Source organism: Lagopus leucura, unplaced genomic scaffold (genome assembly GCF_019238085.1).
Source record: "Lagopus leucura isolate 7727_CA_CO unplaced genomic scaffold, USGS_WTPT01 Super-Scaffold_100002, whole genome shotgun sequence".
NCBI classification, from domain to species: domain Eukaryota; kingdom Metazoa; phylum Chordata; class Aves; order Galliformes; family Phasianidae; genus Lagopus; species Lagopus leucura.
The window spans coordinates 71,995,207-72,017,650 of record NW_024962263.1 but is presented as its reverse complement, the minus strand read 5'-3'; the positions used below and the strand labels follow the sequence as shown (position 1 = coordinate 72,017,650).

The 22,444-nt window shown below is 36.3% G+C and overlaps 1 protein-coding gene across 36 annotated transcripts in view; it reads right to left on the bottom strand.

Annotated features, from left to right (window-relative positions):
* The window catches only part of RIMS2 (regulating synaptic membrane exocytosis 2), a 437,811-nt gene that overhangs the window by 177,466 nt on the left and 237,901 nt on the right, over nt 1–22,444 (bottom strand). For 19 of the 36 annotated variants that reach the window (XM_042868720.1, XM_042868731.1, XM_042868726.1 and 16 more), the window contains 5 exons: nt 20,504–20,623; nt 19,518–19,617; nt 17,188–17,311; nt 14,489–14,535; nt 13,322–13,434 (listed from right to left, as the gene is read on the bottom strand). In XM_042868720.1, coding sequence (XP_042724654.1) covers nt 13,322–13,434; nt 14,489–14,535; nt 17,188–17,311; nt 19,518–19,617; nt 20,504–20,623 — 504 coding nt within the window. Of the gene's footprint in view, nt 1–7,126; nt 7,175–13,321; nt 13,435–14,488; nt 14,536–17,187; nt 17,312–19,517; nt 19,618–20,503; nt 20,624–22,143; nt 22,353–22,444 lie in introns of all 36 variants that reach the window. The other 17 variants (XM_042868716.1, XM_042868727.1, XM_042868721.1 and 14 more) reach the window with 3 other exon arrangements.

Sequence of the window (22,444 nt, the reverse complement as noted above, 5' to 3'; positions counted from 1 at the left end):
TGTACCTCTTCCTACACCATCAGAGTGCAGGAATAGTTATGCTGCAGCCACCGATGAACAGTGTTTGGACTTCAGAAGAGAGTGGATAGAAATCCACTACTGTCATGTTATTGGCCCTTCTACCGACTTTGTATGTTTCTGGTACCAGCAGTAACAGGGTTTTGTAACTACTGAAGTAGAAAATAGTGTGAGAGAAATTAATAAGTTTCTAGAGACATTTCTAGATGTTGTTCTTCCATGCCTGTAAAGCAAGGGAATTTCTCTAAACTGATAATATCTGGACTACAGATCTGTTCAACAGATAACAAGTAGAAAGCTTAGCACCAACAATATGAGCGTCAACAATTTGAACTCGAAGAGAAGCTTTGTTGACCTCTGCAGTGCATGTCAAATTACATGCTCTCTGACCCTAAATAAACCATCCTCCTGAAGGGAGTCCTCATCTGCTCTCAAGCACTGGCTAGTCCTACACACCAAGGGGAGTAGCTCTGAAGAAAATCTTCGTCACCTGCCTTTTTCAGGGGAAAAATTAACCTTCCTTAATCAGAATCCAATGTATTTATGATCCACAAACTCAATGAAGTTAACATAATACACACCTAGATGAAAAAAAAAAAAAAAAAAAAAAAAAAGCAACTACAATTATTTACTCATATTTAAGCTAAATATTTCTTTGCTATAGTTGTTTGACTGGATTTTTGCAGGAAGACTTTGCCAAAATGGTTTGGAGAATGAGACTAAGGGGAATGTTAAATCATCTAACACTAAATGTCTTTGAGATGCTCTATTGTCTGTGTTTTGCCACAAGAACTCAAAATTTGCATTAACACACATCTAATACTCTTCTATTAATACTCTGATAAAATTTTAAAAAAATATATGCATAATAGGTATGCTGTCCCAGTAATTCTTTACTGGCCAGGTCAGGAGGCAGAATTATGACCAAAAATGTTAACACTCATACAGAAAAAACACTTGTAATCCAAGAATTAATTTGGATGAAAAGATGAGAAGGAAAGAAAGCTAGAGTGCAAGAATCGATGAAGAATTCCTTGGAGGGGATGATGGGCTTGCATTCTCATGGGTTTAGAAGAAGGAAGATGAGAGCGGTAAGAAACATTACAGTGACTGGAAAAGTAAAATATAATGGATGTTTCTTGGTGGAACACAAGAACAACTGAATCACTGACATCAGGGACCAAAGAAGAGGGGAAAAACTGGACTGGATGAGACAAATTGAATGAGTCAACAAATGAGGAACAATCCAGGTCCTAACTGGCACAGAAGGCATTGCATAGTTAGATTGAGATTGAAGAAAATACGATAAGAAGTCAGGACAGGAAATTGTAAAAGAAAGTGAGAAAGAAGGAGTTTGGGTAGCATACTGAATATGAAAAATGGGTTTGGGTGTAGAACTGACCTAATTCTGTCCCATTTGCACATGCCTTATGACATAATATCCAGATGGATGGTATTTTCTTCAAAGAAGCTTTTCTTTTCTCCTCATAAAAAGGTCAGTTAAGACCTTTGTAGCCAATTGCAGTCTGATTCCACCCCTCCTTCTTTCCCAGAGGCCTTGTGTGTTGGAAGGGTGTACTATTTATAAATTACATGTTCTTCACTGCCTGGGAGCTCGGGCTGAGGCTCTGGAGCCTAAACTGAACTACTACAAAGTGTTTGAAGTCTAAAGTATGTATTACATCTGAACAGTGCTTATGTCACTGAAAAATCAGGTGCTGGTTGTGTCAGATTTTGATGATAAAGTCTCAATTCTTTATTCACAAATGCAGAAAAATCCTAGTACACATCCGATAATATCGTATGAATTTCATATAGTGAAATAAATATGGGATACCATGTGTGTAACAGGAAAGCTGGTGAGAAAATGATTTTTTTTCTTTATAGTTTTGTTAAGCAGTTTGTAGAAAAGATTCTTAACGCTACAAAGTGAAGAACATTAAATTATTCAATCCTCAGTGAGGAAGACTCACAAGAAGACTCAAAGGAATGCACAGGTACTGCGATGCTCAGCACCAATAACTTAAGCAGCTGAATAACAGAGGAGAATCTACAAATCTTCAAGTAAAAGCTTAGACTATTTAAGAAACTGTGACATGTGCAATCCTGATCTAAATGGGGGAAGGAGAAAGCCAAAACTACAGCACAGAAAATGCATCACAAACAAAAAAAACAAGATGGCTGATGAGCTGGTGCATGTGTGGACCAGCTGAACCCATAAGAAACATCCTGAATAGAACTTTGTCAACCTAGATAATTTAGGATTTCAGCAACTAAAACTTACTCTAGTCAGAAAGTGATTTCATCTGAAGGCTTTCTAGAGATTTTTTTCCTTAATGCCGAAGTCCTGGAACTTATAATTAGCCATACACACACTCACATGCTGCCCTTCCCTAGGCAGATGTGCACCTAATGCTTGACTAAATTTCTGTTGTGACCTACATTCAGGCAAACAGATATCTGAACACAATACACCCTGAAACTGTGAGATGGTCTGTCATCCATAGAGCTCAGCAGATGCTGAACTCCTGGAGATGGGCTTCCAGGTAGAAACACCTGATGTACAAAGCAGAATAAACAAGAATACTCTGTAGACAGATGATGTAGGTACCTCTTAGGGGTAGGAAAGTGAGGGGGACAGGGCTGGTCCTAGTTTCAAGAATTCTGATTTTTATCCAATACTGATACAATGCCAGATCAGTGCACATTCTAGTTGGCAGGTCTGGAATCTGATACACTAAAATTAAGCTTCTTTCACTATAACCACATCACACACTTGTATCAGTGACCACAGAGTATCTCAGCTTCACATAAGACTTCCTGCTCCAGAGAAGAAAAGGATGTTAAAGGCATTTCTCTGAGAGTCAGATTTAATTTCAGTAGCCTAAAAAGAGCTTAAAACAAAGATGTACATTTTCCGGAATGAGTTTCCCACATATAAAACATTTTATAAAAGCTGACTGTTGATGAATTCTAAGAAATAAGGATGCAGAAATCTATTACTGCTGTTTGGTCTTCTGCAGGCTCAGAAGAAGAGACAGACATCTCTCCCTGGAGAGGTGACTCACACTCTGGAGTAGCCTAAGTTTCAAACAGACTTATGGGGATGCGTCCCTTATTTGGGCTAGATCATTCTCTGCAGATACTGAGGCACCTTCTTCTTTTCTTCAACTGTCTAAGTCCAAGATCTTCCACAAGGCACCTCAAGCTAGTATAAATTTAAATCTATAAACTAATCTAACAAATTCACTTTATTAGATTTCATCCTTTTTCAGATCTTGTCTTAACTAAAAACTTTTTAATCAATGTAGTAATTAAGATCAGAGTTCTAGAAAAAAGTAATCATGTAATTAGGATCTATACTCTAATAAATATGCATAAGGGAAATCAATTATGAAAATCTAGATAATATTATTGTCATTTCCCATATTTCTCTTTCATGCATGCTGACTGCTTGAATGCTTAACTAATTCCAATGTGGTTTTGTGTGGTTCACATAGAGGCACATGGCATCATAAGTGACAACTTCAGATTTAAAAACAGAGTACATTTATACATTCTGCTCTATATTTTATTTATTTATTTATTTATTTATTTATTTAGGTCTTACTTCATGAACCTCGTGGACAAGAGAGACAATTTTTACCATTGGAAGTGAATGCCTGCCCTGCAGCCTGAATTTTACCACCCCAGCCAAAGTACCACTCAAACAACGCTAGGTTTGAGAAACAGATGACAAGGCATTTTTTTTCTTGTGGTTTTCATTACGATATTTCATGTAACCTACATAGCTGCTTATTAGCATAATTCTTTGAAACTGAGATACTATTGTTTCCTTTTTTTCCCCCCCCACATTATTCTGAAATAAGAGATACACCAGCAAGATATACAACTGAAGAAAAAATGTCTCAATTTATCTTTGAAAATGCTTGAAACAATTTTATTTGGACTAAGTTTATGTAGACAAAGACATTTCTCTGGGGTGGTAAAGTCCCTGGTGTAGCTTAAGACGAGCTTCGGTTGCTTTTAAATCTACCTCTAACAAATGCTGATTACTCAAAGTTGCTAAATCTAGAACTATTCTGTTTGCTGCTGTATGTGTTGGAACAAATACAAGAAAAGACTGCTAAACAGAAGAGCTTCTGGGATCTGAGTGCAGAAAATTATGAAGGTATTTAAGTATTTTAATCTAGGTATGTCTCACATTTCTTTTTTAGTGGCTCCATTTTTTATTTCAATAAGGCCAAATAGATGCATGCGTTTATCTTCATGTATGATTAAAGATACCGATGTTCTGCACTGAAACAAAAAAGATGTTTGAAATGACCGAAGTTAGAAGTAAAAATAGTAGTTAAATGGCAACCATGGGTCAAAATGAGGCTCCAAAAAATGAAAGATGCCACAGGGAAAACACATTCATGAACATATGATTCTCTACCAAGATACTGCAAAACATCATCCTGTAAGAAAATTGCTTATATGTTAAAAGTAATCTAAAAGTTCAAGAAACAGATGTGCACGTTTTCAAGTGCTGTGTAAGTAATAAAAGTTCAAGAGAAAGGTGAACGACTGGGGAAAATGAACTTGTATGTTTTTCTTTCCAGTAAAACAAGGCTAATTTTTAATTCATCCAGTGATACAAGAGACAGAGTAAATGAATTGAGTGACACAGAGACAGAAGTGCAGAGGAGGAACTTGTGCCAGGATCTGGGACGTACATCACCAGGATCAGTTTCAGACTAACAAGCAGAGAAGACAAGAGTAAGAAAAAAGATATGCATTTCCTGTCAAGAGCAATGAAACCAAGGTATAAACAGAAATGCAAGAGATGCTTACTCTTAGTGAGAATTCTACAAACACAGCCATAGCACAGCCCAGAATGTAAAGTATACATTCTGACAACCACAAACAACAGTTCAGAGCTCAGTGTAAGCTAATTTCTTATGCCAAAAAGAAACCAGAGTTCTGCACTACCACTGGACTGCTTCTAACACCTAAGTCAGCCTGTTTAAAGTTCATCTCTGTAACCTGCATTATGGAAATATATTAGATTAAACCACCTCAAGCAACTATCAACCTTCCCTACAAGAAGCAGGCAGGTAGGGGACTTTGTTTCAACCTAGTCTTAAAGATGCTGCTATGAGGAACATTTCTCATAGATGCATACAATGGCTTCAGTTGGAAGGACTTCAAAACTAGTTCCAACCCCTAGACTTGTGCAGGGCTGCCTCCCACCAGATCAGACTGCCCAGGGCTCCATCCAGCCTGGCCTTGAACCTTTCCAGGGATGGGGCACCCACAGCTCCTCAAGGCAGCCCATGGCAAGGCCTCACCTCCCTGTGATTGAAGAATTTCTCCCTAACATCAAACCTGAATCTCCCCTCTTCTAATTTAAAGCTATTCCCCCTTCTGCTATCACTGTTTTCGGCTTGGACAACTACTGAGATCTGTAAACAAACTTTTAGAGGCTCCCAGCATACAGAAACAGAACTGGAGCTAAAGATGGTTCCTATCTACAACAGCAGAAGCAATTTCTTTTCCTGGGTATTGCCAATCAAGCACTGAGCTTGTTTTATTTTCTTAAATTACTACCATAATCATTTGAACAAAGTATATTTTCCATTAGAGTACAGTAGAATTTAAGTAGAACAGACAATTTTATGTCTATTTCTTTATATAATGTGACTTAAATACAAGACTACTACAAGTAATTTATACATTATATTATTACAAGCAACTTGCAGGTTTCAAGCATTTGTTTCGTTTTTAAATTAAACAGCTATCTATCATATTATTTCTTAATTTATTTTGAACATTTATAAAAAGAAAACAGATATTAAATGTCTACTTGTGTCATATACAATATTTACCTCTATTTCTGACTGGATTTGTACCCTCTTTGATTTCATTACCACAAGCAGAAGCCAACTTCCTTATTCACGTGAAGGGTTGTTTTAAATTTTTAATAGAAAGCATACTTACTATGTCAGTAGCTCACACTAACATTTATTTAAAACAGTATTGTTGAGATATTATTTTTAATCTCTTTTTATAGAATTTTTATTCTGAATTTCTATTTAAGGACTACTTTAGGACAATAAAATAATGTGAAAAAATGTGCTTTATTAAATCTGATTCATAACCGAATCACTTCCTGCAGTTTTACTTAGAATTCTTTTAGAAATTTATATGAACTTTTTCCCATTTCAATATGAGATTTAATTATTTCATTCTCAGCGTTTAGATTCCCTCCTTTCCATCTCTCCTTGAGCAACTGAGCAAACATAAGGAACATTGATATAGCTCCCACACAAAAGATTAACAACTCCACAACGGTATTTCGTAAGAAAAGCAGATAATATTCTACATACAAGAAAGTGAAAAACATGCAGCAAAGCAAGATAAGCACTGCTAAATATTAGTAAAACCTACTTTTACATTAATCTACAGTACCTTAGAAGTTTCCTAATGAAAATAGGCAAACAACTTGTACCTACATAAAATACCAAAGCTAAAGAATTCAGTAACACAAATTGAGAGTTCATTTTTTAGTTAAATTGAGTTTGGGTTATTTTGATGCATTTTTAAAATGCAAGGACGAGGTTTCATATGCAAAAATTTTGCCTGTTTAAACAAGGTACAAATTTATTTGCCTGTCTTCCACTCAAGGCGCTACTATTACTTGGAAAATGCAAAAAAGGATGTGTTAAGTAATGATAATGAATGATTTAAAGAGACATCAATCTTTATAGAATGACCTCAAACATGAACAGCATAGAATTATTTACTGCATAAACAGTGCACACTTTTTTGTATGTGGGATACATAGCCATCAGGATTGTTGAAACCTGTATGAGTTAAGTAGTGCATAAACAGCAAAACAAAAACTAGCTGTCTCTTTAAATTGTAATTTAGTATTTAAACCCCATGCAGAACTTTACAAGCTGCTCACAAAAATGGCATGAAACTTGTTAATATGGCTTAAAGCAACACACTAATAATATGGGAAAACGGACTAGAATGTAACGTTTTCCTACTATGCATTTTCCATAACAAACAAAAGAAAAAACCACAACTTTAGTTTCTGTCAGGCAGACGAAGTCTTTACCTGAACCCTAGGAACAAAAGGCGTTGTTCTTCTACTAAGGCTTTGGCTCTGGTAAGCAAAATTAAAGAAAAAGCAATAAAACAAAACCAAAAAGGACAACACGCTGGAAACTAAAAGACCAAAAGTAAAAACAAAGACACACAACTATTACTTTAAACACAGCTTTACACCAAAGATGTATTTATCTAAACCAAAGTATTTTAGAGCAATGCATAAATGAAATCTGTAAATCTATTACCAAATTATATAAATCTCCTGAGACTCAAATTCTGACCTTAGGGAAGTCAGCAGGAATTCTGTCACTGATTTCCCAGGAACAAAGATTTCACTTTACAGGTCTACAGGTAACATTTACAACAGATTTAGAAATAACATCAACAAATGTAGCAGATAAGCAAAGTGTGATTTGAAAGTCGCATGGGAAATATAAGTTGAGTTTGACCATCTATTTCAGAAAGACTGTAGATGCATATTTGGAGACAGAAACAAGCACAGCGCACACACTGACAGCTTTAGTTACTTTCTAGAGTAAAGTAAGTAAAAGGCTTTCCTTCCTTTCCAGCTTCAAGGGGCACTTCATTAAAAAAGCCCTAATACTTAAAAAATGATTGAAAGAAAGTGCTGTCTTGTATCATCATTACAGTGCAGAAGGTGCAAGGAGTGTACTTCAATTCTCCAGCAATCATGACTGAAATAGCATACAGTATATACAGAAGATCCCAATATGAAATGAGATCTAGAACATAAAATAAACTTAGCTGCACAGCACTCATAGACTCATTTATAACCCTTGTATACAAATGCAACGCTTCAGACCACATGTAATTTGGTGGATCCCAGTGGCTACACCAAGACCACATCAGTGCAGGTAATGCTCCCAAGTTCCTAGCCTCATTACAAACTCCAAGCACTCCATCTTTGGCTTAAAGCTAATGGAGTGGCACAGAAAGGGCACTGAGAGTGGGGACTGATCAGGAACGAGAGCATGCCAGTACCTCAGAACTGGGTGAATGGGTCAAAAAGGAACATGGGGGTCAATCACAATAATCCAACAATGCTGTCTCTCCTTTCCTCTCTGCTTGGTTTTCCTGAGATAATTTATTTCAAAGTTGCAGAAAGAAGCTATTGCTCAATATTCACTTCAACAAGGTCTGTATTGAGAGTATGGAGTTAGGCAGTGATGATCATTCTGCTAGTCTCCTTGCTTACTTGGCAAACACAGATGCTGGAGAAAACTGTTCCACAAAATGTGTGAAGTAATCTGTTCTCACATCAAAGCAGGAGTATATTTAAGACAATCTGACAGTCTGAACCATAGTTTTGTCTGATGTGCCCCTGTGCTCAGTGAGGTGAAGCAGCTGCATGTTGCTCCACTGCACAGGCAGTACTGCACTCACAAAGTAAGGCAGCCAGAATCCAATCTAGTCACGCAAAATGAAAGCAGATCTTCAGCTTGCTTCTGCTCCGTATTTTACACATATTCCAGAATATCACAGTCCTAAAAGGGTCAGAATGTAACCATCCACCATCCACCAAGGACCCTAACTGGCCATATTCTGTCTTGGAAATTGTGGGCTATGAGCACATTGTGTGCACTACCTAGCACTTTGCAGACTTGACTTTATGAGAGCAACAGCAATTTACTGGCCTTGACACAGAAGGAGGTGAAGCAAAAGAGGAAAAAGAAAAGGGGAAAGAGGAACATTGCTCATACTTGACCTCAGCCCCACAATACAATGACATATTATGTCCTTCAAACACACAGTATCTACATTTTTTTATGCTACAGATAATTCAAATAATTCATATACTTGCATTTTTATTAATTTATAAATATTATAAATATTATAAATAATGCATGGAAAATCTATTGAAACAGTTCTGTGATTCAACTGTATGAGGAAATAGTTTAGTTTTAGAAATAATATCACTTTCCTGCCAGAATTTCTACCAGTACAAAATGAAATGTCATTTTATTTGTATATGCATTTACAGGTTCTTATAGCCATGTTGTCAGTCTCTAAACCTAGCTATCACCAAATCATTCCAAGTTACGCTTTTCATGCACACTGATAGTAGACAGAATGCAGTAATGAAGCAATGAGAACCACCACACAAATAATACTGACTTTTTCAAAACGACATTAAAGGAAAAATCAGTGAAAAAATAAAGAAACAGGAGTCAAATGAAGCAAATAATAATTAAATAATATGTGCAGAGAAAAGTCAAGATATATCCCCGAAAGAATAATGTGGATTAAAATAACATAATAAACTGCAGAAATCACAGATAACAAAATATTCATGTACCCTGGTAAATTTTAGCACCCAATAGTTTACTGTAGCTGCATATAATTTGTTTCAAAAATACATGTTTTGGGTAAAATAATTAATAAAAGAAGAAAGAATTTCTAGTTGTGTGGGATGGTTTTCTTTGTGGGAAATCATATTAGCCTGCTCTGGACAGTTACTGCAGCCAGAACAGAAGAAAACACGTACATAGAGAAATGTCAATAAACAGACATAGAAAACTGATCTGGTAGAGAAAGGTATCCCTGAGTAGCAGAGGCATCATGGCAACCGGCTGAACAACCACTGCAGCATAGATCAGAACACATGAGATTCAGACTGGCAGACACTAGAACCAATTTTTGTTCATTCTAACATAGTTCCTAGGGTTTTCTTATTTTTTTATTAGGAGTTAAACGCACAAACATAGAAACTTAACTTTTGATTTAAACATTTACCTTAATATTTACCTAAAATGTTGTAATTCTGAAACCTTTAAGTAATAAAACTGCTTAATCACCTCAAAGGTGTTTTTGACTTCTCCATCTCTTCAAAAGACCTGTCAATGAAGACTGCAGATTGTGTACTGAATCATAAATGTCTTGGCCAATGAATACAAACAGATAAGAATTCAGTTGGCTTTTTGCATACCAGGACTGTCAGACCAAATCAAAACTCTGTTCAACACTATCTATCTATGCAGATAATATACAAAATCTTACAAAATGTTAGTCAAATCTTACAAAACAGTCGTGCCAAAATATGCATCTAAGCACAGAGACATTTTATTTTGATCTTGCTACATATGAAATAGTATTAAAAGGTTTGGCATTGGAGATAGGCTGAAATGAAGATAGGGAAAACTGAAAAGCAGTAGAAAAACTAACCCTATCACTGCGTTAGCATTATGCTTCCTAGTACATATTGGACAGAGTAAATTCCAAAACACTGATCATTTAAAAAAAAAAAAAAAAAGAAAAAGGAAAAATAAAACCTTGAGATCTACCATAGTGCCTGAAAAAGGATGCATATATCCAAGTTTCTATTCAAACTCTTCAGGCTTCCAATGTCTATAAGTATCTCCCTCCACTTCTGCCCACAACTCTTATTTCACACAGCTCCCCTAACAGCAGCCCATCGGAATGACATGGTAATGTCCAAAAGCACAGAGCACATTCCCCAGATCTCAACCATCCTTCCCTCAGATTCATCCCAGCTGTCTGCATTCAGCCACTACCTCTCAGAATGTCGGCTGATCCTCCATCTCCACTGAAAACAGCATCCTGCCCCATCTATCACAAGGATCCTGTACTTATTCTCCTGTCTCAGCACTCACCATAAAAAGCACATTTCCAATTACATTAGGAATGCAGCACTTTTTGTCTTTTGCATCTACCCAGCTATTTAAAATGAGGAGCATTCTTGTCAGAAAAGAATGACTGGAAATGTGAGCAACCAAACGATTGAAGCTCTTTCATTTTGCAGGGTTCAAAGTAAAATATTTTTTGAAACTTGGGGAGCTAAGTTCTTATAAAAATTCAGTTTTTCCCTTTGCTAAGGGTACAAAATTAAAAATTGTGCCATTTATCCTGATTTTTCAATACATCTCCTACAAAATTTCGGGTTTTTTTTCCTCTAACTTTCCCAAAGTTTGGAAACTATTTAAAGGTATAAAATGAGAAAGTAAAAATTCAAAAAGTGATAGAAAAATTACTTATCGTGCAGTTTTCAAAACACTTTAAACTCCTAATCTGAAATGTCAAAAATTGTAACTTTCAAAACTAACTTGAATATCGGTTTTCCAAATTTACCATTTTGAAAGAAACAGTTCTTATAGAATACTTCTGCTCCCTTAAATTTATCTTTTTCTAAAAATATATTTTAGTCTGCACCCCATTCATTCTAGGGGAAATTCCTGTCATGTGCCTCACTGCAATCTCTACACACCATCTTCAGACACTGTGAGAGCCACCCTTCCTCATAAAGCAAAATGTTTAGCACCAGTCTCCAAAAAGTAGTTGGGGCTCGGTCATGCCCTTAACATGCCACCAAAATACATAGATATTGCCAACATTTCTTTAGCTGGTGAGCTATGATACGTAACCGAATTTTCAAACTGCCTACTTTAAATACCTACATGGAGACAGTGGGAATTTACTTTAGAGTTACTGAGCATTTCTGACCTCAGTGGTAACCAGCTGGAGCTGTGTGTTCTCAGAAAGCAGCTGCTTTTTGAGGGAAATGAAGAAATTGTGTAGTAGGGCGTCTTATATAATCACATGAAGTATGTAAGGCAGTTACAAGGAGGACAAATGTAGGAAAGATCTTTTAAACATTTCCTAGCATTATTTGGTTTCTTAATATGAAAACAAGTGCTATAAACTTATTAATAAAAGCAATAATATATTGAAACAAACAAAGAAACAAAAAAATTGATTGATGCCTTCATGGCTTAAATGCTGAATTTACATGCCATTTAGAAATGTAAAACAAAGTTAATTCCGTTCGTATCAGTAAGTTAGAATACACCTCCAAATCTCATTTCAAGATGCAAGATCCTATCTAACAAGAAAAGCAAAAGACTTACTAACTTTGCTAAAAAACCCTAATAGTGAACTCTTGAGGATTTTCTTTCTAAAACTGAGCAAGTCAATTCTGACTGGTTGGATCACGGCGTCTGTGCATTGGATATCTGAGCAGCTAACACTGTATCTTGAATTTCAGGCTAGGAGCTAGCAGCCAAAACTTATTGACAGTGTAATCTTTTATGAAATTTAGCTGAAAGAGATTTCTTTCCCACCATTTCAAGTATCCGCAACTTTTCTGTCATGTAAAACTCTACTACTTTTAGAAACCTGATTGATAGTTCACATTTGTGTTCCATTCTCATTGTATTTTGTGCAGCTATAGTATTCTGCACTCTGCCAATCAAGATTTATATTTTTCAATTTATCCAAAGGACTGAGTCTCTCAAAGCAGTTAAGAATAAAAGTTAGAGAAAATTAAAAATTATACATTGTAGATGGCTGGTCTGATGAGGAAAACAAATAATGTCTCATGCATTGCAACATGGCTGCTGAACAGACAGAAAAATGTTTCTTCCTGTCCTCCATCGATACCACAAACCACTTGTAGGAGACTAGAAACAGTCTGCTTAGATTTTATGCATATTTTTATAGCCCACATATTATCTTAACATAAACAACTTAGAAGAAACATAAATGTGACATTTTCAAACATATTTAACATCAGTTTTGCACTGCTTCCATTCTGTTTTCCTCTCATTTTCAAACTGTACCAGGCACTTCTGAAAAATCACACTTTGGAGTTGTAAATGCCACAGAAACGTGTACAAAACCTATGTCCTTCAGTTTCATACAAAAGAATTTACCCTTTTAAGGAAAGAATTCATGTAATGAATCTTTTTCTCAGTGAGAGTGAAGAACAAAAGTGAGTAACTTTGGTACAAATAAAATACAGTTTACAGTAATAAACAATCATGGGATATCTGGAGATATATATGAAAACTAATGCATAGGAAATAAGCAATATTAATATCTAAGAACGCTGGTGATAAAATCTACAGTGCTAGAGTTGACGTACATACACTCAATAACACAAACACAACTAGAGGCTAAGAACTGGTCTTTCTGAAAAACTAACACTACCGATCTAGCTGATAAGACAAACATGCATATCTTTCTCTAATTCAACATAATTTTTTTAACAGATTTTCCAAAATCTGATAAAACAGGATGTTCCTTATGAAATGACGGCCCTGTCTGTACTGAGATATACAGTTTAACTGTTTTAACAAGGAATTTATTCTACAGATAGCTCAGACTCTGTTTTGAGAATTGTGTATGCTGCAAAAAGTACATTAATATTAATGAAATGTTTACATACTGAAAGTTGTCCAGACAAGAACTGTGGAACGTCCCTTAACATGCCAGGACTCATAGGAGAAGTCACTGAAATAGAAGGTCGGTCCATTTTCTGAGATTCAAAGGAACTAGAACCTGCAATTATAAATAAATATGTTTTTAAATGCTAGCAGTTATACATTTATCACTATATCCTTTAAATAAAAAGGATAAAAATTCAACCACATGTACAACAAAGCTTATTGTATCACTTCTTTATCTATATAAAAACACCAAAGAATGACAATCTCCTAATGCTCAGATGCAATTAAAAGCTTTTAGGTTTATCATAACAGCAATACAGAACCACTAATAGTTCATTCAAGTATTTGCCATGTTGATCATGTCATTAAGTTGAAGGCCGAAAATTCTTTGTTACTTCACTGTGGTCAAAGTAAATCAGCTTTTGAAGAGCGCTTACTATCTCATACAATCACACTAATTATCAATTATTTTTTTTTTTAATTAACAGGATATATATAATATATCTTGTGCATTTTGTTTCAAATCTACAGGGTCTCAGAGGACAACTTTTGACACATTAAAAGTTAACAAAAACTTAATGGAAAGTTATGAAGTGGTTTCTCACGTTATTATGTCCAAGTTTATTCTACAATATTTATTCACAGCTGCCATTTTAAAAGAATTTCAAAACAATGACAAGAAAATAACTCCAGGCTTAAACTCATCCTAGCAGATCTGCACCAAAGAACAAGTTATTTTTCCCACATAAAATAATGGTTCAGCCAATTTAAAGAGGGCTGAATGATCCTAATAAAGTATATGTATTCTGGTTTTAAATTAGATACCACTCAGGTTCTAAATAATGAACAGTTCACCCCAATTTTTAGTTCACAAGCTGCATAACAACAAAATAAGAAATTGAAAACAGCAATTAATGTTTTTGTATACTAATTATCATTGTGCTTTCCTTTTCAATAAAAAATAGCCTGAGCTTATAATCAAATGCCAAGCCTAAATCAGCATAGCCAGACTTGTGATAGTTTATTATTTAACAAAGGCAGATAGATCACACAGGAAAATGATATTGAGCCAAAGAGACAAGAGCTATACTGACTGAAGATGACATTTTTCAATTTATTTGTGCTTACATGAAAGAGGATTTTTCTACCTCACAACTGAAACTTACTGGACTCCAGCTGTGCATGTGTGCTGTCAGGTATTCTGGGAATATCCCTGAAAACAAGAAAAGGAAGACAGGCTGATCCTTCATCTAACAATCATATTTACGTTTCAGTTAAAATATAACACTTCACAGGTCATCACCAAATGCCTCAGGAAAATCATATGACCTCCTTAACTGCCTGCAGCCACTGGGAAGATCTATCCTTTGTCCAGTATGAATAAGTTCATTGGAAAATTAAGACTACAGAACATGTGGTTTAGTGAATACAGGAGGAAAGGTGCACAGTCACAAATAAAATAAACGAATAAACAGAAACAAACAAACAAACAAACAGAATATAACAATCTCAGAGTTTTCTGTAGACAAAAGCCAGAAGCGACACTGTCACAGAAACACCTCATCAGATTACCTCAGTCCCACAGGACATATTCATCCTATGAGGGCCACACATTCCTATATGCTGTTAAAAGCGTTTTGGAGACATTTGAGCAACATAAAGCAGAGAGTCATATCAAGAACTGTGTTTAATATCACAGGGTGCATTTCAGTAGACCTTTTTTTTTAAAGGGTGCGTGGGGTTCACATGGTAAGGCAAAGGCAGCAGTGGGGCTGCAGTGGTGGCCTCTGAGGGGCTGGGACTGTCCCATACAGGCTACAGATGGTTCCAGATGGCCCTGAAATAGACCCACCTCCGAGCACAGCTGTGGCCATCAGCCAGCATGGCGGTACTTCTGTTGGAACATTTTAATAAAAAACTAAAAAATGCTGCACAGCAGCTGTGAGAGAGGGGAGTGAGACTGGTGAGAGAACAGCCCTGCAGGCACCCAGGTCAGAGGAGGAGGAGGGCAGGAGGTGCTCCAAGCAGAGCTCAGCTCCCTGCAGCCCAGGAGAGGCCCAGGCCATCCCCCAGCAGCCCATGGACACCGTGCAGTGCAGATCTTCACCTACAGCCATGGAGGAGCCAGAGGTGGGAAAGGAGGGCTGTGTGAGCTGGCACCCTTGGGGACCTGTGTGGGGAAGCAAGAGAGCTGCTTGGCAGGGGACTGGCAGCCAGCTGAGGTCAACACCACAGAGGTATACAAACGAAAACGAAGGGAAAGCTACAAGTATTTCCAGTGATACCTACTGTCTCCCACAATTAAAAGAATCTGTACTATGCAGACATAAAATTTATCTTGTGAGCTTTCAGAATGTGCTTTTCAAACATTTTTCAAAACTCATTACAAAAATAGGTGTGCTAAACAGATTCAAGTCTCTTTCTAACTGAATTGATGTGTAGTAGCCAGTACACTGTGTGAACAAAAGGCATCCAAAAGGTGCAATTGCCCACAAAAGAAAAAAATCACTATCTCTGCTGTTACTAAGAAAAACATGTAAGAAACTTCTGAAGACTACTGAAAAAGTACATATTTAAGCTTGCACATCTGATGTTTGTAGAATACCAAATTATTGATATTTGTAGACTATCAAGGAAAGCAATACCTGCCTATCACTTCACAGTTATTATACAGCAGAATTAATCTAAAACATACAGATCCCAGTATTTCACAGTAGTGTGAATAGTATTTCTTACAGTGAACTCTCACTGATATAACCATAAGAGAAGGAGAAGCAGCTTTTGGCATCTCTCCACGTTTTAAGATATGTTCTGTCGCAAACAGCTTATATAGAATAGTTAATAAAATGCAAAGCAAAATTTCCATATTCAGAAGTTGCAACTATGAAAATAAGATGCATTTTAAAATAAATATTTCTGAGAATTAGAAAGCAGAAAAAAATTCTTGCATATATAACATATATATGTTTACAGTTCACATAGATTAACAACAATGCTGTCCATTTAGAGTTTTTGGAGAAGACTCTTTTACATCTACTGCAAAAAGAGAGCGGGAACCAAGTGTGTAACTTTTTTTTAGCCCCAACGTGGCTCACTTCTTCACACTACATAGCACATAGTTAATGCTGAATAGGGAATCTCAAGAGCCCACATCAACTTCTTTCAGGAATTATAGGTGAGCTGCTATAGTGAGAGGAACTGGAGCACATGGTAACATCAGCAATAAAAGATACGATAATAAGGGAGGTAAATGACAGGCAGGAAACAGAAAAGTACTGAAAGAATGCATGAAGTTGCACACAATTAAGAGAATGAACAAAGAAAAGACAACGGAATATTTCCAAGATGAGAGCAAATCCTTGAAACCTGGCTATAAACATCTGTTTGGGAAATTATGAAAGATCTTACATTTATATGAAAAGAGTGTGAATCCTCCTCTTTGGCAGTATTTTTCTAGCAATATAATCTATTAGCATTACTATTACAACTCCCAAGGTTACACAAAGGTTTTTATAGATAAGGTAAGAAGATACACCTTTTCCCGTGGAGAGTTTACAGTTCAGTATATATGCAGGAAATAACTTCTCATTTCACTGATGAGATAAAGTAATTTTTGTTACTACCAAGTTTGTTTAAAAGTATCAAATGAAATTATAATCCTAAACATATTGCATCTTCGAGTTAAATACATCCAGATACTATGCCTTACAGCTGAATTCGTAACAACCTTCACATATGAAGGTAAAATTTTACATGCAGTTTTACTGTTTTCAGGATTTAAGACTGATATCCTGTGCACTAAAATTCAGCAATTTTTTTTTTTTTAAGATCATATTTAGTACAAAAAAATGGCAAAATTACTTACCCAATTGGTCTTGAAACAACAAGCTCCACTTGTGGCTCAGGTTTGGACTCTAAAATGATGTTATATACCTCCTCAAAGGTAGCTCCTTGTAGTAGCCTTCCATTCCATTCCAGCACTTCATCACCTATAATTTCAGTAAGAGCAATCTGCTTGTGAAGTCTGCTTCTGTGTACTGTACTTAAAATGACAATTTAATCCACTGTATTGTCAGTTTGCTGAATTGTGAAACCCATGTTCTCAAAAAGTTCAGTCCTTCATTTAGGAAAATCCTAATGAAGGTCTTCTGCAGCTTGCTCTGAATGCATGAACTTCAGTGAAACAGCAGCATCATCAGTAAGACCTCTTTCTACTAAATTAGATACAGCTCTTACTTGTGTTAGTAATTGTGATTCAAAACAAAACTCAAGATGCTGTTTAGAAAATGCAGATCTTTCAAACAGCATATCTCACCTAATATCTAACTATTTTGAAGATTCATCTACATCTAGAGGTTTAGTATTTAGGGTTTAAATGGTTCTTCGGTTAACATTAATATTTCTTGCACATACTCCAGTGCAGCAATCCATGGTTTGCATGTTGGGATAGGCCCAGATCTTAAGAGTTTCTCAGTCATTTGTGACTGCTTGGGTTAGGTACAAATAACATATACTCTTTAAGTTGACAGGGCAGGACATCAGCAGAATATTGAGTATGAAAATGTGAACAAAACACGAAAATGTGATTTTGAAGAACATGACATTTTATGTATTTCACAAAAATAATAATATCAATAACTTAGTAACTGAATGTCTAGTTGATTTCTGTGTAAGGACAAGCCTGGATGTGTAGAAAACAAGCCTGGATAACACCCTGAGAGATAATTACAACTGATGTCTGGACCCCTTTAGGAAGAGTCCAGATCAATGCCTGAGAAAGGGTCAATCAAGACCCTTCTCAAGGAAAGCAAATACTGGGCTCTGGCTTAAAACACGTAAAGCAGTCTTCCTGTGCCAACTTCTAGTGTATGAAATGGTGATGTAAATTCATCTGAACTTGTTCCGTGAGATGGTGTCATAGAAATGCCAGTGCTTGTTCATCCCCTCCTAGTCTGTTGCTGCTTTACTTAGTAATGAGGATTCGTAGTTTAAAAGAAAGGAAAAAAAAGGAAATCTGTCAGACTTGTTTCATTTCATATATGCTGAGTCCAAGTCTACGTCCAACTCAGTTACCTTTAAGACTTGGAAATACTGCATGATTATAGCCACCCCAAAACTCATCCTATGACAATTTGCAGTGAAAATGATTTTTTCCTTGAAAATAAAATAACAAAAATGATCCAAAGGATGAAACAAAACCCCTGTGATGACAGGTTGAAAGAGCTGGGACTGTTCAGCCTGGAGAAGAGAAGGCTCAACGAAGGCCTGATGGCAAGATTTTAATATCTAGAAGGGGTTTGTAAGAAGGAAGGGGACAGACTCTTTAGCAGCGTCTGTTGCAGTAGAACATGGGGAAATGGTTTCCACTAAAAGAGGGAAGATTTAGTTTGGATATAAGAAAAAAATTCTTTACACTAAAGGTAGTGATGCAGTGGTACCATTTGCCCAGAGAGTGGTTGATGTTCCATATATGGAGACATTCAACACCAAGCTGGTCTGGGCTCTGAGCAGTCTGATCAAGCTGTAGGTGTCCCTGCTCATCGCAGGGGAGTTGGACTAGATTACCTTTACAGGTCCCTTCCAATTCAAATGACTCTATGATTATTCTATGAATAATCATTGGAGGAGGCCTGGTGTCACCTGCTCAGTTTGGCTGTTGTCCAGTGTCTCCACCTATTCTGAGACTGGAGCCAACCACACTACTACAGGGGCTGCAGTGGGAGGCAGTGGGGTATAGCCTGCTCTGTCTTCCAATGCTGCTGCTTCCTTTCTACACCATGTGGAGCGCCCCTACAGGCAGGTCTGGCGCTAGATCCAGGATTGGTGATCTGCCTCCCCTCTTTTATTTTTCTCTTTTTCATTTTTCTCTTACAGTTTTTAAGTAATACAAGGTTTACTTGAATTTTCTATAAAGTCGCACAGCTTAGGTAGATGTAATTGCTGGGCTAGTACATTAGGGATACATTTTTTATAGACATCTCCTATTAAAGTTGATGTTTATTCCTCTTATGTACAGACCTTGAATGTTGTTTCCTCCTAATCTAACTGGGGAGAATTTGCGAATCACAGGTGGGACATGACATTCTGCAAAATTTCATCATAGCTATTCAACATAATTTCCCTTCTAATTAAGCCCACTTTCTTGTCACCTTTACAAAAGCAGCTCCATATTATAGAGCTACAGCAGATACGTACCTGGTCTAAGATGGCCCACGGTATCAGCTAAGCTTCCTTTTTTAACTTTGGTGATAAATGCACAGAGTCGACCTGATTCAGTCATCTTTCCTCCTACTACCTGTTTCAAAGAGGAATTATTTTCATAGCATAAGAAGTACTTTAACTTACTTAAACATCCTGGCAAACAAAAACAGAATTCAAGGAATTCTTTGGTATTCAGGTGACCCAGGTAAGGCAAACACTTGAAAAAAAAAAACACTAAAAGCGTAAAGATAATGCAAATACAGAAAGATAAATCTTTCAAACTTCCACTATACTATAGATTTGACCCCAAAAAGTACAGCATTGGACATTAGGCTGCTCACTTCAACATTTTTTAGATGTAAATAGTTACATTAATGTAACAGAATCCATGACATTCACACAAAGCATTAAATACATTTAATAAGCAAACAAATCCTCTTTGCGATGACAAGATATAAATAGTAAATAATTTTCAGTTTTGTGCATTTAAAATGTAGCATACCAATTAATCAGAGGGGAATAATCAAGAAACAGTTGCTTTTTTCCTAGTAGCAGATTTTGCTCTGAAGTGTCATTAACCTCCAATGTTGCTCAGGTCATAAGAAAAGATAATTTATTTTTCACATTCCTCCCATCTTTTGAGGAACAGAAATTATACCACGGTGCAGTGCTCAGCTCAAGACTGAACTGAGTTTGGTCTGCTCAGCAAGGATGCAATTCGTGCATTTTGCAGAGTAGCCATTCTCAAGAAACTTGTGAAAACATGCTTAGCCTTCACAAAATATAATTTTTTGAGACTGTCAGAGACCCTGTAAAATTCCTCTTGGTACCTACATGTATAACGTCTTTATATGGTATTTTTAAGAATAAGAGGATGTAGATATGTTTAGATACACTATGTATTATGAGAAAACTTACATTATAAAGGTAGCTACTTTAACTGAGATTTGTAAGTCACTGCACAATTATTAATTACCAACCTTCAATCCAAGCATTGCTCCTGAGTCTCTCGGCACACTTCCATCTTTTAGCCGCTTATTTAATAAAATCCGACCAATGAGACGGTCTCCATCTTTGGATGGCTGCCAAGTTACTGGATGCTATCATATGGTTTTAAAGAAGAAGACAGTCAATATGATTTAAAGAAAAATATTTCAGTAACAACTTTCATTTCCCGATACTTTAAAAACATAGTGAAAGTTTTATGATTACACTAATATTAAATGTATCAGAACGACAAAATTGTGCTGGTGAAGATTTATTTGGACATACAGTCCATCAAAACCTATTTCTAATGTTTAAGAACATTAGCAACTTTCCTAAATCCAATTTCTCAGTATCGGTACTGATCTGTGCATCTTGATGAATAGACAGATACAGATAACAATACACAGTTATCTATGCACGGTAACAGTCCCATCAGAGTACTGTCAAAAACAACTGTAGAGGTCAATATTAGAATTAATATAGAAAAAGCACATTTTAGTTGAAAAGGAAATTGACTTGAGACGTAATTTCTCCTTTTTCTCCTATTCTAAACATGCCAGTTTTCTGTAAGACTGACAAACTTTTGCAATGTTTTACTTTCTGTCAGTACAAGTATATTAAAAGTTATAGAATATTTTTAAAGGGATGGTCTTTGCTCTCATTTAAATGTAATGAATGTTTCTTTGAATAATCATTTCACATACAGAGCATAGTTACAATCAAGATGTCATTATTCATAGAATCATAGGATGGTTTGGGTTGGAAGGAACCTTTAAGATCATCCAGTTCCAACCCCCTGCTATAGGCAGGGACACCTCCCTGCAGACCAGGTTGCTCACAGCCCCATCCAGCCTGGCCTTGAATGCTTCCAGGGAGTACGCTTTATTCCACTGCCATACACAGGCATGGTTACACATATTGTTGTATGTTGGTGCAATTACTAAAATTTTAAATAACATTTTAATTTTGTGTAATCATAGCACTTTTTCACAGATAAATACTACTTTCATGCTCTATTTCATGCAAGATTAGCAGGCACGGACAAATTTGCTTCCATTACAAGTAGTAACTCTAAAATGATGGATCATAATCTCTACCAAACAAAAAGCAGAAATAAAAATCACCAAAGCAGATAGTAAAGCCTTTAATTCTGCACAATACTGCACAAAAAAATGGCATGGCAACAAAACAAAAGAACAATCATGACAGTGAAAGGGAAAAAAGAAAAACAACTTTTCTGTGCAGAGAAACCCAATTTTCTCCTTTTAATTGGGGACTTAAACTATTAATTTAATTTCAGTCCCAGGAGTTTGAATGCAGTAAATCAAATAAGCCAATCAGTAGAATCCTCATTGTTAATTACTGTACACTTAAAGGTAATACCATGATAGGATATTATGCAACCATAAGAACAATGTTCCTTTGTGCCTCATGTTTTTTTCTTTGGCTGCCAAACAGTAAAAGCTGCAAGCATGCAGAGATTTTTCATTTGTTTTTCTTTTCTGCACCTTAAGAAACGCTACAGTGTCTCTAGAAACATCCTGTCTTCTATTTTATGTGCTATTTCAATGAGTGACAGAGAGCAAACAAAGACCAAGAGCAGGTTAAAATGCAGGCTCCATAATCTCAGTACCTTCTCGCTATGGCTATGCTCCTCGTTTAGAGTTGTGCTACTACACGTATCTACCCCAGAGTCTTTTATCTGAGGCTCAGACCATTCCAAGTCCTCTTCGAAAGACTGGTCACCAAAGCACACCATTCTCTTTTGTCTCTCGGATAAGGTGTTAGAATCCAACACAACTGCCTGCTCACTAGTTTTTCTTTTTCCCCTTTGACTGTCCCCTATAGATGTTGGATAAAAAAAAAAAAAAAAAGGATACAAAAAAGAAAAACATGCAAAGGTGTAATTAAAACAAAGGAAATGTGAAATGATA